Raw genomic sequence first — 12,142 nt, 5'->3', positions numbered from 1 at the left:
ACAGTACAGGTTTTGTTATGCTCTCTCTAAAGGCAACTTTAGGCTTTCCCATGGTACAAAGACAAGCATATTCTCTTTCCATTCGCTGCAGAGGAAGCAGAAAAAATCCAGGACTGTTCCTGTCAGTGACAATGTCTTTGATCACAGTCATTGAAGTAGTTTGAAAAAAAACAAACTGCGTGTCACTGTCATTCTGATATAATCCCTGTTTAGGAGCAGTAACTTCTGAACTGGAAGTGTTCCACAATACAGGTAACATCAACATTCTTATTCAGATTTAAGCTGTACAAGATTTTCTATGTTCTATAAAATGCCAGCTCCATTTAGTGTTATATAAAATTGTTAAAGGGACACTTTCATCTTGAAATACCATAAATTTTATAAAGTCAAAATTAGTTTTAAGGGAATAACCTCATACAGACTCCAGATCTCCCTGCCAATTAGTTTTACAACCCATTTTCCTTTATAATTTTTAGAGCTTTTTCTTCTGTTGCTAAACAGGGGAAACTGACTATGGTGACATTCACTGTAAACAAAAGGCTGTCAAATGTACAAAATGAGCAAACAGGGAAGAAAGTGCTCTTCTGAAATTTTAATTATAGTAAGCTTAGGTGGTGTTTGTACTAATAGGTAAAAAAATTTCAGCCCAAAGTCTGATTTTTAAGATGATAGAAAGCCTTCAACTAAAACTATTAATGCCCAGGAAAGATGACTAAGATGTATAACTAGACATTTATTAAACCACCACCTTAAGCAGCCAATAATTATTTACATTAATATTTTAGTGCTTTTCATTCTGGAGATCCAAAAATCCTTTATGAACTATGGTTCCAACCCTCCATTGGATCTAAACAAGTGGAATTTGCACTTTTGCAGAGCACTGGTAGTACAGCTTGGCAGGAATTTTTCAATTAAATGGTTTTTCATTGGAAATTACCGATTCATCAAAATGGATGTTTTCACAGGAAAAGGTCAGTTTTGATGATACTTTCATCAAGGTTTCTCAAATCCAGACTCAGACCCAGAATGTGGAAGACCTTGGTTCAAATCTCTGCTCTGCCTAATTCACACCATGAACTTGGACTTATGTCCAAGTCATCCCAGGTGACTGCCCCAACTACCAGGCTATTGGCTGCTGACTTTTTTTTTTTTGGCAACACATGTCAATTGATCAGTTTCATCCCAATGTGCAGTGGGAAATCTTTGAAATCTCAAAACAGCTTTCCACCCAAACTCTACCCATTGGCACCACACAAGCATAGTGATTCACAACTGCAGAATCAGGGCCTGTATTTTGTGATCACTTGGCCCACCTACATGAAAGATTGTGGCAGATGTTTTTAAAGCGCACAGCAACACTACACAATATCCTAGGGCAGAAAGTAAAGAGCAATACTATCCCCAGCCAAGACTCGACTGCATAGGTCTCAAATTCAGTTTTTATAATCACCTGAGCATAGATTTCCAAGTGCAGTTCTCCCATTCCAGAAACGATTGTCTCTTTGCTCTCATTGTCAAAGTGGACTCTAAAGGTAGGATCTTCTCTTGTAAACCGGTTCAGGCCTTTTGAAAATTTATCTAGGTCATTCTAAAAAAAAAAAAAAATTATACACATGCAAAATAAATTAAGCACTTTATTCAACATTCTATGAACAGCAGATGATGGAAAGGTCTGAAAAATTCATCCTAACTAGTTAGCACCGTTCCCTCCCAATAAGAGGTACATGGATTTGCCTCCCAAACAGATCCATAAGCTTATAATCAAGTTCATTCTCCAAACTCTTGTAAGTGTGCCTGCATGTGCCTTACCACAAAGCAAGAACACCCCTAGAGTAGGAAAAGAGGTCATGATTAGGTCAGCGTTAGCTAACCCCAATCTTTTCCTTAGTGAACGTGCAGGTTAACACCTTTTACCTTGATTTAGCGGATAGCCTTTTCTTAATGTAGATAAATCCCTAAAGTTAATCAGGGCCAACTAACACATTTTAATTCACATGTTAAACAATATGAGTAGCATGCTGATAAATGCATCAGCTAACATGTTTTAAGACACCACTCATTTTCACAGCATAGGCAAATACAGAGGGTTTCCCTCAATAAACTGTAAAATGACAAGAGTAGAATGATAGGGGAGGGAACTCAGACTGAAAGTTTTGTATGATTGACTATAAATTTGATTGACAGGCTCTTACCTTGTTGGAAGGCTTCATGGCTACTGAAATGACAGGTTCAGGGACATGAATCGATTCCTGTAGTAGTTAAAAAGGAACAGTTGACAAATAAACAAGTTTCAGTACAGCTGGCAATGCGATCATAGCAGAAAACTGAAGGTTTTGTCTCAGAGACCAGGGGTTCCAAACAAAGGTGACTATTTTTATAACATGGTCTTGTTCAGATTTACATCTAACATAGTAAAAGTAGGGATGCAAAATACCAAACGGTAAACTGGTAAGCATTAGTCTCCTGGTTAACCGATCCTAACCGTTAACCCCCAACCCCACCAGCCGGAGCAGCCCCGCGCCGGCCCGCCAACCCCAGCCGCCCTAGCTCCCCCCCCCTTTAATCATTTAACTGATTAAACGACAATTTTAATCATTTAAACGTTTAACTTTTTAAACGGATATTTATATCTCTAGGTAAAAGTTCAATTAAAATAATGTTATGTTCTTACAATCACAAAGCCAGGAAAATTCTGATTTAAGACTGTCACTTTGTCCTTGACCCACCCTCTATTGTGTGTAGTTTGGGCTTGTGTCTTACGGCATTGGGAATGAAAGGTGTGCATTGAAGAGATCTAAATCTATACTAGAATACTACCCTGATCACCACCAACCCTCCTAAGGAAGGAAGGAAGGAAGAGTACTAAGGTGGAAGGAAAGGGATAAGAACTTGTCCATTTGCCAAGCTCAAACCTTATGCAATAACTGCTGAAGGACAGTGGGATGAGGTGAGCATGACACATTCATATATACAATGTATTAAATTATTTTTGCAAGCAAGAGTGAGTGATATTTGTACAGGTTTATATTTCGGGTAACGGGGAGGATTTGTTTTTTATTGAATTATAAAACTGGATAAACATTGCCACAAGTGGACATGTATTAGAACCAAGAATCCTTCTGACCTAACATCATTTCAAACACAGTAAAGGAAACTGACTAGTTACAATTCTTTTATGTATATCAAAAAGGTTTTAAAATCTTAAGCTAATGATTTAATGGTTGATTGCTCATCAATGATGGTGCCCCAGCGACCAATGCAGTTATGGGAGTGATGATAAATGATTTTATATATTGTACATGACAAACCACCAACATATCTGCATTAGTTTTACAGCTCTCTCTCTCTTTAAAGCGCTTTGCCTTATCACATATTTTTAAAGCACTATAGCTCCTTCCCAATTTTCCTAATAAATTCTGTTAGTTCCTCTCAAGACCATGACAAAACTATATTCCAATACATACAGTAATTATAAGAAAAATATTTCTAATACTGTTGCTTGAATGGGAAATTACCTTTTTTCTGGACTGTGGCTCTTCTAGTTAGTTAAATGGTTTGGCTTCCATGTTTTTAACTCCAAGTTTTCTATTTATATTGACACATACAAAAAACGTTTTACCTATTATACCCAACTGACATTATACCTCCCCTGAGAGCTGACATTTGGTATTGTGTGTGTGTAATATCCTATATATATGCCTACATATATATCACAATTTTACATGTTTGTATCATTTTTAAGGAATCTAAACTGGCATCAGAAATGTTTCTAAAAGTTATTTTCAGTTGGATATCCTTTGTCTGAATAAACAGAGCATTTAAATTAAGAAAAAGTGGCTTAAGAACTGAAAGAATAAAAACCCGATAAAGTCCCAAGGTGTAATGGATCAGGTCCATGAAAAAAGTTGTACTTACCATGGAAATGTCAGTACTGGTTTTATCACTGAATGTATCCCCACTAGCACAATCAATTCCAAACAATGCACATATGTCTCCTGCATAAACTTCATCTACATCCTAAGAAGAGAAAGTCAGGTTAGGTATGTACATGGTATTGAAAGGAAATGGAAAAGCATATCTAATATACACACACAGCTACATCTGATTTCAAGTGGAAAGAACTATGATAAAAAGGACTGGGCTGGGATTTGCAAAAGGGGCTTAAGAGTCTACCTACTTTAACATTCCAGCTTTCATAGAATCATCGAATATCAGGGTTGGAAGGGACCTCAGGAGGTCATCTAGTCCAACCCCCTGCTCAGAGCAGGACCAATCCCCAACTACATCAGCTTTGATAAAAATGTGCTGTAAACAGCTGGATACAAACTTGACACGAAGATCTTCAGTGCTAATTCATAAAGAGTCTCAGTTTCAATATTAGTTAGCCCAAGAGGAAGGGTGGTAAGCATGTCACTTGCTAACTTTCACGCAGTCTTGACTTGCCCATAGTATTTAGGTTGCAAGAACTCTAGAAGCAAACCTACTTGCTTTCCACAGTTACATGTTTTCTGGATGGGGTAGTTTTTGTAGCATTTTGGGAGGTAGTTTTTAGTTTGAGAATTATAGTAAAAACCTCACAGCAGAGCTATTTCATTGGGGGAGCAAGGAAATAGCCTTGGAAAAATAGACATGAGTAAGGAAGCTGAAAAGGAGAAAGTGACATCTAGCCTTCTTCAGCCAGAAGGCCAAGAGCCATGTTGTAAGGCGTCAGGGGCGGAGAACAGACATATGTGGAGAATCCTCCAACTCAATGGGGAAAACAATACAATGGAGCAGATTTTAATTTCCAGTTCCACCTCTGGAAATCTATTAAAGGAAATAGGGTAACATGGGTCAAGTGAGAGCAGAATTTTGCCCTGTGTTGCTTTATTTTGAGATGCTGAACAAGCACCTCAACTTTTCAAAAAGCTTCAAGGACAGATAACAGCATCCAAAAGTTTTCCTCTTTCTAGTTCCTACACTTACCTCCATCGAGTCTGCATGCATGCGAACCAGTCTTGGCACTCGCACCTTTTTCCCTGTCCTGGTGTTGTAAATGTAGTCACTTTTCTTCAACATCCCCTGATAAACTCGAATGTACGTTAGCTGCCCAAAACGGCCAGCCTGCAAATGGCATTAAAAAAATGGAGATACAGGTTAGAACCACCATGAGAGTCAACAGCACAGCTATTCTATATGCACTCTGCTCTGGCTATTGCTAAAGGTCCATTAATTTGGGTTTATTAGTTTGAAACTATACATCAAAAATAATTTCATCTACATTTCTAAAACAGTCAAACCTTCTCTCAACTCTGGGGTAGAATTTGGCATCTCCTGACGAGTTTCCTATCTCCCCAACTCACCAGTCCAAAAGTTTGCCCGCTAAAATGTATGCCACAGCATCCTAGCAATCCAGATGGTAATGTCTCATATGACAGAGGTCTCTGTCACTACTCTATAATTAAAGATGCAACCACATTTTCATTTTAAGCCTTATTTTCCCTCTCATATATGCACAAACCCACCCCCTTTTCCAGATTTGCACAGGAATATAACATTTCCCTCTGAAAATATTTGTGATAAATCAAAGAAAAGCTAAACTTTTCAGCTACAGTTCCAACCACAGAGAAGGAAGGTAACATCTTTCCACCCAGAAAAAGTGGAAAAATCAAATCCTTTTGAAAAATTGTGATGTGTATCAGGAATGAAACCATTTTAAAATTTCCAAATTCACCCATGTTTAGAATCATTCAGACACAGCAGAATGTAAAAATGTTATGAAAATAAAGAAATGTATTAGAAAACAGTCATTATTAACTATCTCTGATAGTAAGATCTCCATTTAAAGATTTACTTGTCAGTCTGTGGCAACAGGCACAGACATCAAAGGCGCACTGAGACCAGAGCTCAACAGCTCTATGGGCCTGTGGGAGCCAGGATAGCTGCTTACCCTACAAATGTTACAACACAGCTATTTTTAAGATTATAAGACATCTTTCTGAGCCAAAATGGAAGAAAGGGGCAAGGAAGGTCACAAACACAGGTATAAAAATGGAGCTGAAAGACAGCACAGAATGGAGTCAAAGATATGGGCTAAATGAGTTTGTCTGGACTAAAAGAACTGACTATGGGTTTTCAAGCCTTCTGTTGAAGCTACAAATTGTTACAGCAATAAACCAGAATCACCTTAAGAAGAAGCGATGTCCATAAATGAGCTATCTGGAACAATTAACAATTGTTTTGGACATTTTTCTGTGGAAAAACTTAACTCAATGGGCAGCAGCATCACCACGTGGGCTACTATCAGCATCCTCTTCATGGTCATCACCATGTACCAGGACCTGGCATTTACCAATACACCACTATCCCTTTTTCCAGACATATTCTAACTGGACTAAATGAGAGGACATCACCACCCCATTGGCCTGTCCTAAGAAACAACCAATGTCCTTGCTATTCTCCTCCTAGTGTATCAGCTTCATTGTCACTTTATTCCTACCTCCTGATCACGTGTCTCTTATTTTTTGCCTTCTATCTCATAAGATCTACCAACTCTGGTAAAGTACAGTAGTACACGTTAGAGGCCATCCATGTTTTCACCCACAATTAAAATCACAGATATTTAGGGCTGAGGACCTCAAGAGATCATCTAGTCCAGGGGTGGGCAAACTTTTTGGCCTGAGGGCCACATTGGGGTTCCAAAACTGTATGGAGGGCCGGGTAGGGAATGCTGTGCCTCCCCAAACCCTAACCCTATCCACCCCGTCCCACTTCCCACCCCCTGACTGCCCCCCTCAGGACCCCCGACACATCCAACCCCCCCCCCACTCCTTGTCCCCTGACCACCCCCTCCTGGGACCCCCTGCCCCTAACCCCCCTTGGGACCCCACCCCCTATCCAACGCCCCATGCTCCCTGACTGCCCCGCCCCCTATCCACACCCCTGCCCCCTGACAGCCCCCCTGGAACCCTCCCCATCCACCACCCCCCAAAGCCCCTTTCAGAATGCGGTCCTGCGAACATGGGCGGAGGACTCAGGAGGAGCAGGGGCAGCCGCCGCAGCCAGAGAGAAGCGGCGGTTTCCCCTTCAAAGCGCCGCTTCTCTCCGGCCGGCTGTGTGGCTGCGCTCCTCCCGAGTCCTCCACCCGCGTTCGCCACGCTCCCGCCACCCGCACTGCCCGCCTGCTCCCCTGAGGCTGCAGGTGAGCCTCCCTTCCTGCTCTCCCCTTCCCCCGCAGTGCAGCCCCCTCCTGCGCTGGCGGCACGTCCAGATGAGGCTGCGGGGGAGGGTGAACAGCAGGGAGGGGGCTGGGGGCGAGCCTCCCCGGCCGGGAACTCAAGGGCCTGGCAGGATGGTCCCGCGGGCCGGATGTACCTGCGGGCCGTAGTTTGCCCACCTCTGATCTAGTCCATACACCACCCCGATTCTGAGGCAAGATGAATTATACCTGCACCACCTCACCCCATCCTACATCCATTTGTTAATGCTTTTTCCTGGCAATTCATCTTGAGATCAAAGCTATGCTCATGAAATAAAAAGCTGGTTTAAAAATCAGTCCCCAGAATTCAGTGCATACTGAATGTTAGAGTCAAATTCTTTTGCTAGCCAACCAGAATACATGTGGTGCCTTACGCAGGGTGCAACATACTGTAATCATTAGAAACAGCATTAAACATCTACCTCATACAGAATGGAAGAATTCTTATCCCTCTGCCTTTTGAGAGATTTGAGCTATATAAATTATGGCAGATCCCTTTGGTTTCATTTGCTCTGTTCTCTAACCAGGTCACAAATAATGAATGTGGGTACAGTATATGTCTTTAAGGTGATTAACAGAAGTTGTATTCAACACTCTAAGTCAATCAGCTGGAATCAGATGTTGGCAGCAAGAAAAAGATAAATGAAAAACTCAGAAACAATTGAAGCAAGGATTGGCTAATGTACGGAAATCCATCTGCTAGAAATCCTTAGCTCAGCCATGTCATGAACATAATAATGAAGTAACAAATGCGTCTCATGCACAAATAGACACATTTACCAGAAAGCTTTTAAACAAAACTCTAGTATGTTTCATTTACAAAACCAATAACCATCCCTGTGTAAGACATTTCCTGGGGATTAAGGACAAGCTGCCATTAATGGCCCAGTGCAGATAAACCTTGCTTAATCCATCAGTTCTCCCAGGAAATGCCCTGTGCCTCAATTGTTCTTGCTGAACTAGAAATTCCTCTCAAATGAAAAAGAAACATTAATAACCCACCTCCAGTTTGAAAGCCAGACCTACAAAAGGCTCAGAGTCATCTCTGACTGAGTTCAGCAGAAGTTTGGTTTTATCCTCAGAATCCCTTAAAAAAAAAAAGGGGGGGGGAGGTTTAAGTGATGAGACAATACATGGCAGCTTCTCCTGACTGTGTGCTCAATCCTGCTAGGTGCTGGAGTGCCCTACACTCCCACTGAATTTGTTTGGGAGTTGCAAAGTGCTGCTCAGCACCTCCTAGTAGGATCTGTGCACCCTGCAGGACCAGGCCCTCTAGAAACAACTTCAGACAAACTACAGCCATCACTGAAGTAGAGGTCCATAGCACTGACATATTTATCACCAGTGTTCACATCATCTCACTAAAATTCCACTGGAAGAAGTGGCTAGCACAACGCTTTATTACACATATTTCATTCTTCATGGAAGATGCCATATTTAAAGCACTAGGGATAGAATTCCAAGAGTGAAATCCTGGCCCCCTTGAAGTCAATGGCAAAACCCGTTGACTTCAAAGGGGCCAGGATTTCACCACGATCCTCAAAGCAAGTATAATTAGAGAGAGGTGTGCATCAGGCACAGAATTGGGAGCCAGAAAGTCTCAAGTAAAAATCCAAACTCTAACAGTGACTCCCTTTGTGATCTTGGGAGGTTAAGCCAGTTTTACCCAAGTTCTAGTCTCCTCATGTGTAGGATGGAGATAACACTGCTGCCTCTTCCAGGTATTTTGAAGATTAGTTAATATTACTGAAGTGTGATTCTACTCCGAAAGAAGACCTAAGGTTTGTCCACACTTAAAATGCTACAGCTGCGCCACACTAGCGCTTTAGTATAGACACTTCCTACACCAATGGGAGGGACTCTCCCATCAGCGTAGGTAACCCACCTCCCTGAGAGGCAGTAGCTAGGTTGATGGAAGAATTCTTCCATTGACCTCGTGCAGTCTACATGGGGACTTATGTCAGCTTCACTACGCCACTCAGGAGAGTGGATTTTTCACACTCCGACTGATGTAGTTAAACTGACCTAATTTTCTATAGTAAGAAAGACAGTGCAGAACATTTCTCTTTACACTGGAAAAAAACAAAAGCAAATGTGGCAGAGAGTCTCAGAGCCCGAGTCTACAGACCAGGCTCGCACTACGGTGCTAGAAATAGTCATGTAGATGCTCCCACTCAGGCTCTGATAGGATTGGGTAGGTGGGTTGTGGATTTCAGGGCCTGAGCTCCACCTCGAGTGGGAACATCTATACAGCTGTTTTTAGTACAGTAGCACGAATACAAGACCTTGGCTCTAAGACTCACTGCTGCGGGTGTTTTTTTGCAGTGTGGACATGGCCTTTGTGGCCAAGTGTCCTCTCAACAAGACACGCTCTTCCTGCACATGCAGCAGAGACGCATACTTGTAAATGTCAACATAGGGAGTATTCATGAGAACAGAACAGAGAGAGAAAGCACATGAGAACCTCAACCACAGTTGGCAGGTCAAAAATTCAACTTATCAGTACCAATAAGGGTACAAGAATGGGTTAGCTTGGCTGTGCACCATATGCTACTATTCAATTTGGGGGCTCTAACCTCAAAGCCTCTGGGTTTGGTCTTGCAATTGTGGAATGGAAGTATTATAAAGAAAACATTCCAACCTGGATGCTAGAAGGGCAGAGAGATCCCTCAGTAGCAACTGCTCACACCAGCTCAGAAGTAACACTGATGGGTCACATAAGAAACTTTATCTAACCTTTCTAACACAGAAGGATGGTCATGATAGGGCAGGGGGTTAAGTAGGGGTGAGGAGTCAACTGAAAAATACTGGTGCTCGGGTGGGGGGGGGGTGGTAAACGACATTTACTAGTATAATTTCTAAGTATGAAGGTTTTACATTGTACCTATCACTGCATTATCTGAGCAACTCAAATACAGCAAGAGAAACTTGATCATCCTTCTAAGATTTATTTCTACATGAAGAGATGTCTGAAAATATGCACATATGTACAGGAGATTACTCAAACCACCATTTATACACAAAAGGATATATGTTAGCATTGAAGATTTGGGTGGTTTTTTTTTGTTTTTGTTTTTAAACTGTGAGGGCATATCTATAGTAAGAGAGAGCAAACACTTTTTAAATCATGCCCTGACATTTTTAAACATGGCCTATGGCCTAGTCTAGATACAACCTAAGATGTTAATATCAATTTATCCTTACAAAAAAAGACCTGACCAGATCACTAAATATGTCAGTTTTAATATTTAAGAGGAAGTAAAACAATGTTATACTACAAGTGAAAAGAATGCCCCATCGATGGAGGGATTTATCATCTTTTAATGATCATGCAAGCCTACTACACCAACTACTATACATGTTTTTTCTTTAAAGTGACTAATGAATTGTATTATTCATGCATTTTGTTAAAATTTCCTGCTCTGTTTTTTTTTGAACCTGCTTGAAATCCTGATTCTATAAACACTTTGTACACCCATAAAATAAATCTGTCCTCCCCACCCTCTTCCCTCTGGCACTCACTCCTGGTTGAGAATAGCATAGTTCTGGACTTCAGATGGATTTGGGAGATAGTCTAAGACAGCATCCAGCAGGGGTTGCACTCCTTTGTTCTTCAAAGCACTTCCCACAAGTACAGGCGTAAAGGACTTTTTCAGTGTTGCTCTTCTGATTGCAAGCTAGAAAAACATTTATGAATTACTTCTAATTTTGTAGCAACTGCAATATTATATACATAGAACCAAAAGTAGTTGCCTTTAACACTGTAGCAGTTCAGATTGTCAGCTTTGCTGGGCAGGGATTGTGTCTTTACTTATGCCTTACAAGGTGCCAAACAAATGGTTAACAAGAACAAAAAATGATAATCATTCATAAAAGGACAGGGTTGGACCGGAAGCATTGTTATAGCATTAATGATGTATGTAGCACCGTGGTCTCCAACCTTTTTACGCCCAAGATCACTTTTTGAATTTAAGTGCAACCCAGGATCACCACCACTGAAGGCCATTTTGGGCTCCATTCACCTAAGGTCAATTATGGAAAATTTAGTCTAGTGATCTGACTGCCCAATTTAAAGGGGTCCATTTTTATAAATTACTGAGCACTCAAATTAAGGCATCCAAAATCACTTGTCAGTTTTGAAAATTTAGACCTGAAGTTTAGGCTTGAGGTTCAAGATCTCTTAAATGAAGGGCTGGAATCAATTTGCACTGAGGTCAGGCCTAAGCATGAGGCATTACAGATACACATGGCTCTTCCACGTAATCAGGACTTTTATACAATATCCTAAAACTCAAACTACTTGCAAAAAAGGATTGTTGGTGCCTACATTAAATAATTTTACTTGTCTTTTCCATTAGCACAAACTCTTAACCATCCACCTTGCTTTTATTTTTAAGCTCTCTTGATAGAAAGAATATTTTGAAATAGCAAGATGGTTCATAAGGAGGATACTGGAAAAAAACTTACAGATCTTGAATTGGAAAAAAGTCTTGCTGGATGCTTTTTTCTTTTTTTTTTTAATATTTGAAGATATACCAAAATTCATGCACAAAAATGAGATTCCATTGTCATCTTTTCTGCTTAACTAGTCATCGAGTGTGTGTGTTTTGGAAACCTATTTAATTATGTTAATGCCTATTATTCCTATTTTGCCAGCCTAATGAGACATTGGAAATGTATTGCTCCATTCAATTCTCATCAACAATAATTTTTTTAGAGATACAGAAGTAATTTTATTTCTTTTTTTGTGAAAATTATTTTCATTCCATTGAGGAGCTGGGGCACATCAGACAATTTCTTGCAAATAATGTTTTGGTAGCAGAGAACCAGGTATTTGTTTAGGCACTTGATCCTTAATGATCATCCACTAAAACTGTGACCTTCAGGATTGATAGCCAACATGTT

The 12,142-nt window shown here is 40.6% G+C and overlaps 1 protein-coding gene across 1 annotated transcript in view; it reads right to left on the bottom strand.

Annotated features, from left to right (window-relative positions):
• GFM1 (G elongation factor mitochondrial 1) overlaps positions 1-12,142 on the bottom strand; it is a 46,676-nt gene that overhangs the window by 23,566 nt on the left and 10,968 nt on the right. Inside the window, exons 7-13 of the mRNA XM_024192662.3 lie at positions 10,760-10,914; positions 8,240-8,324; positions 4,966-5,103; positions 3,916-4,017; positions 2,193-2,249; positions 1,451-1,588; positions 3-85 (exon numbers count right to left, since the gene is read on the bottom strand). Of these exons, the coding sequence (XP_024048430.1) occupies positions 3-85; positions 1,451-1,588; positions 2,193-2,249; positions 3,916-4,017; positions 4,966-5,103; positions 8,240-8,324; positions 10,760-10,914 (758 nt within the window). The remainder of the gene's footprint in view (positions 1-2; positions 86-1,450; positions 1,589-2,192; positions 2,250-3,915; positions 4,018-4,965; positions 5,104-8,239; positions 8,325-10,759; positions 10,915-12,142) is intronic.

This window comes from Terrapene carolina, unplaced genomic scaffold, assembly GCF_002925995.2.
Source record: "Terrapene carolina triunguis isolate 2854851 unplaced genomic scaffold, T_m_triunguis-2.0 Scaffold88, whole genome shotgun sequence".
NCBI lineage: Eukaryota > Metazoa > Chordata > Testudines > Emydidae > Terrapene > Terrapene triunguis.
The sequence above is the reverse complement of the archived record's forward strand: the minus strand, read 5'-3'. Positions and strand labels throughout refer to the sequence as shown.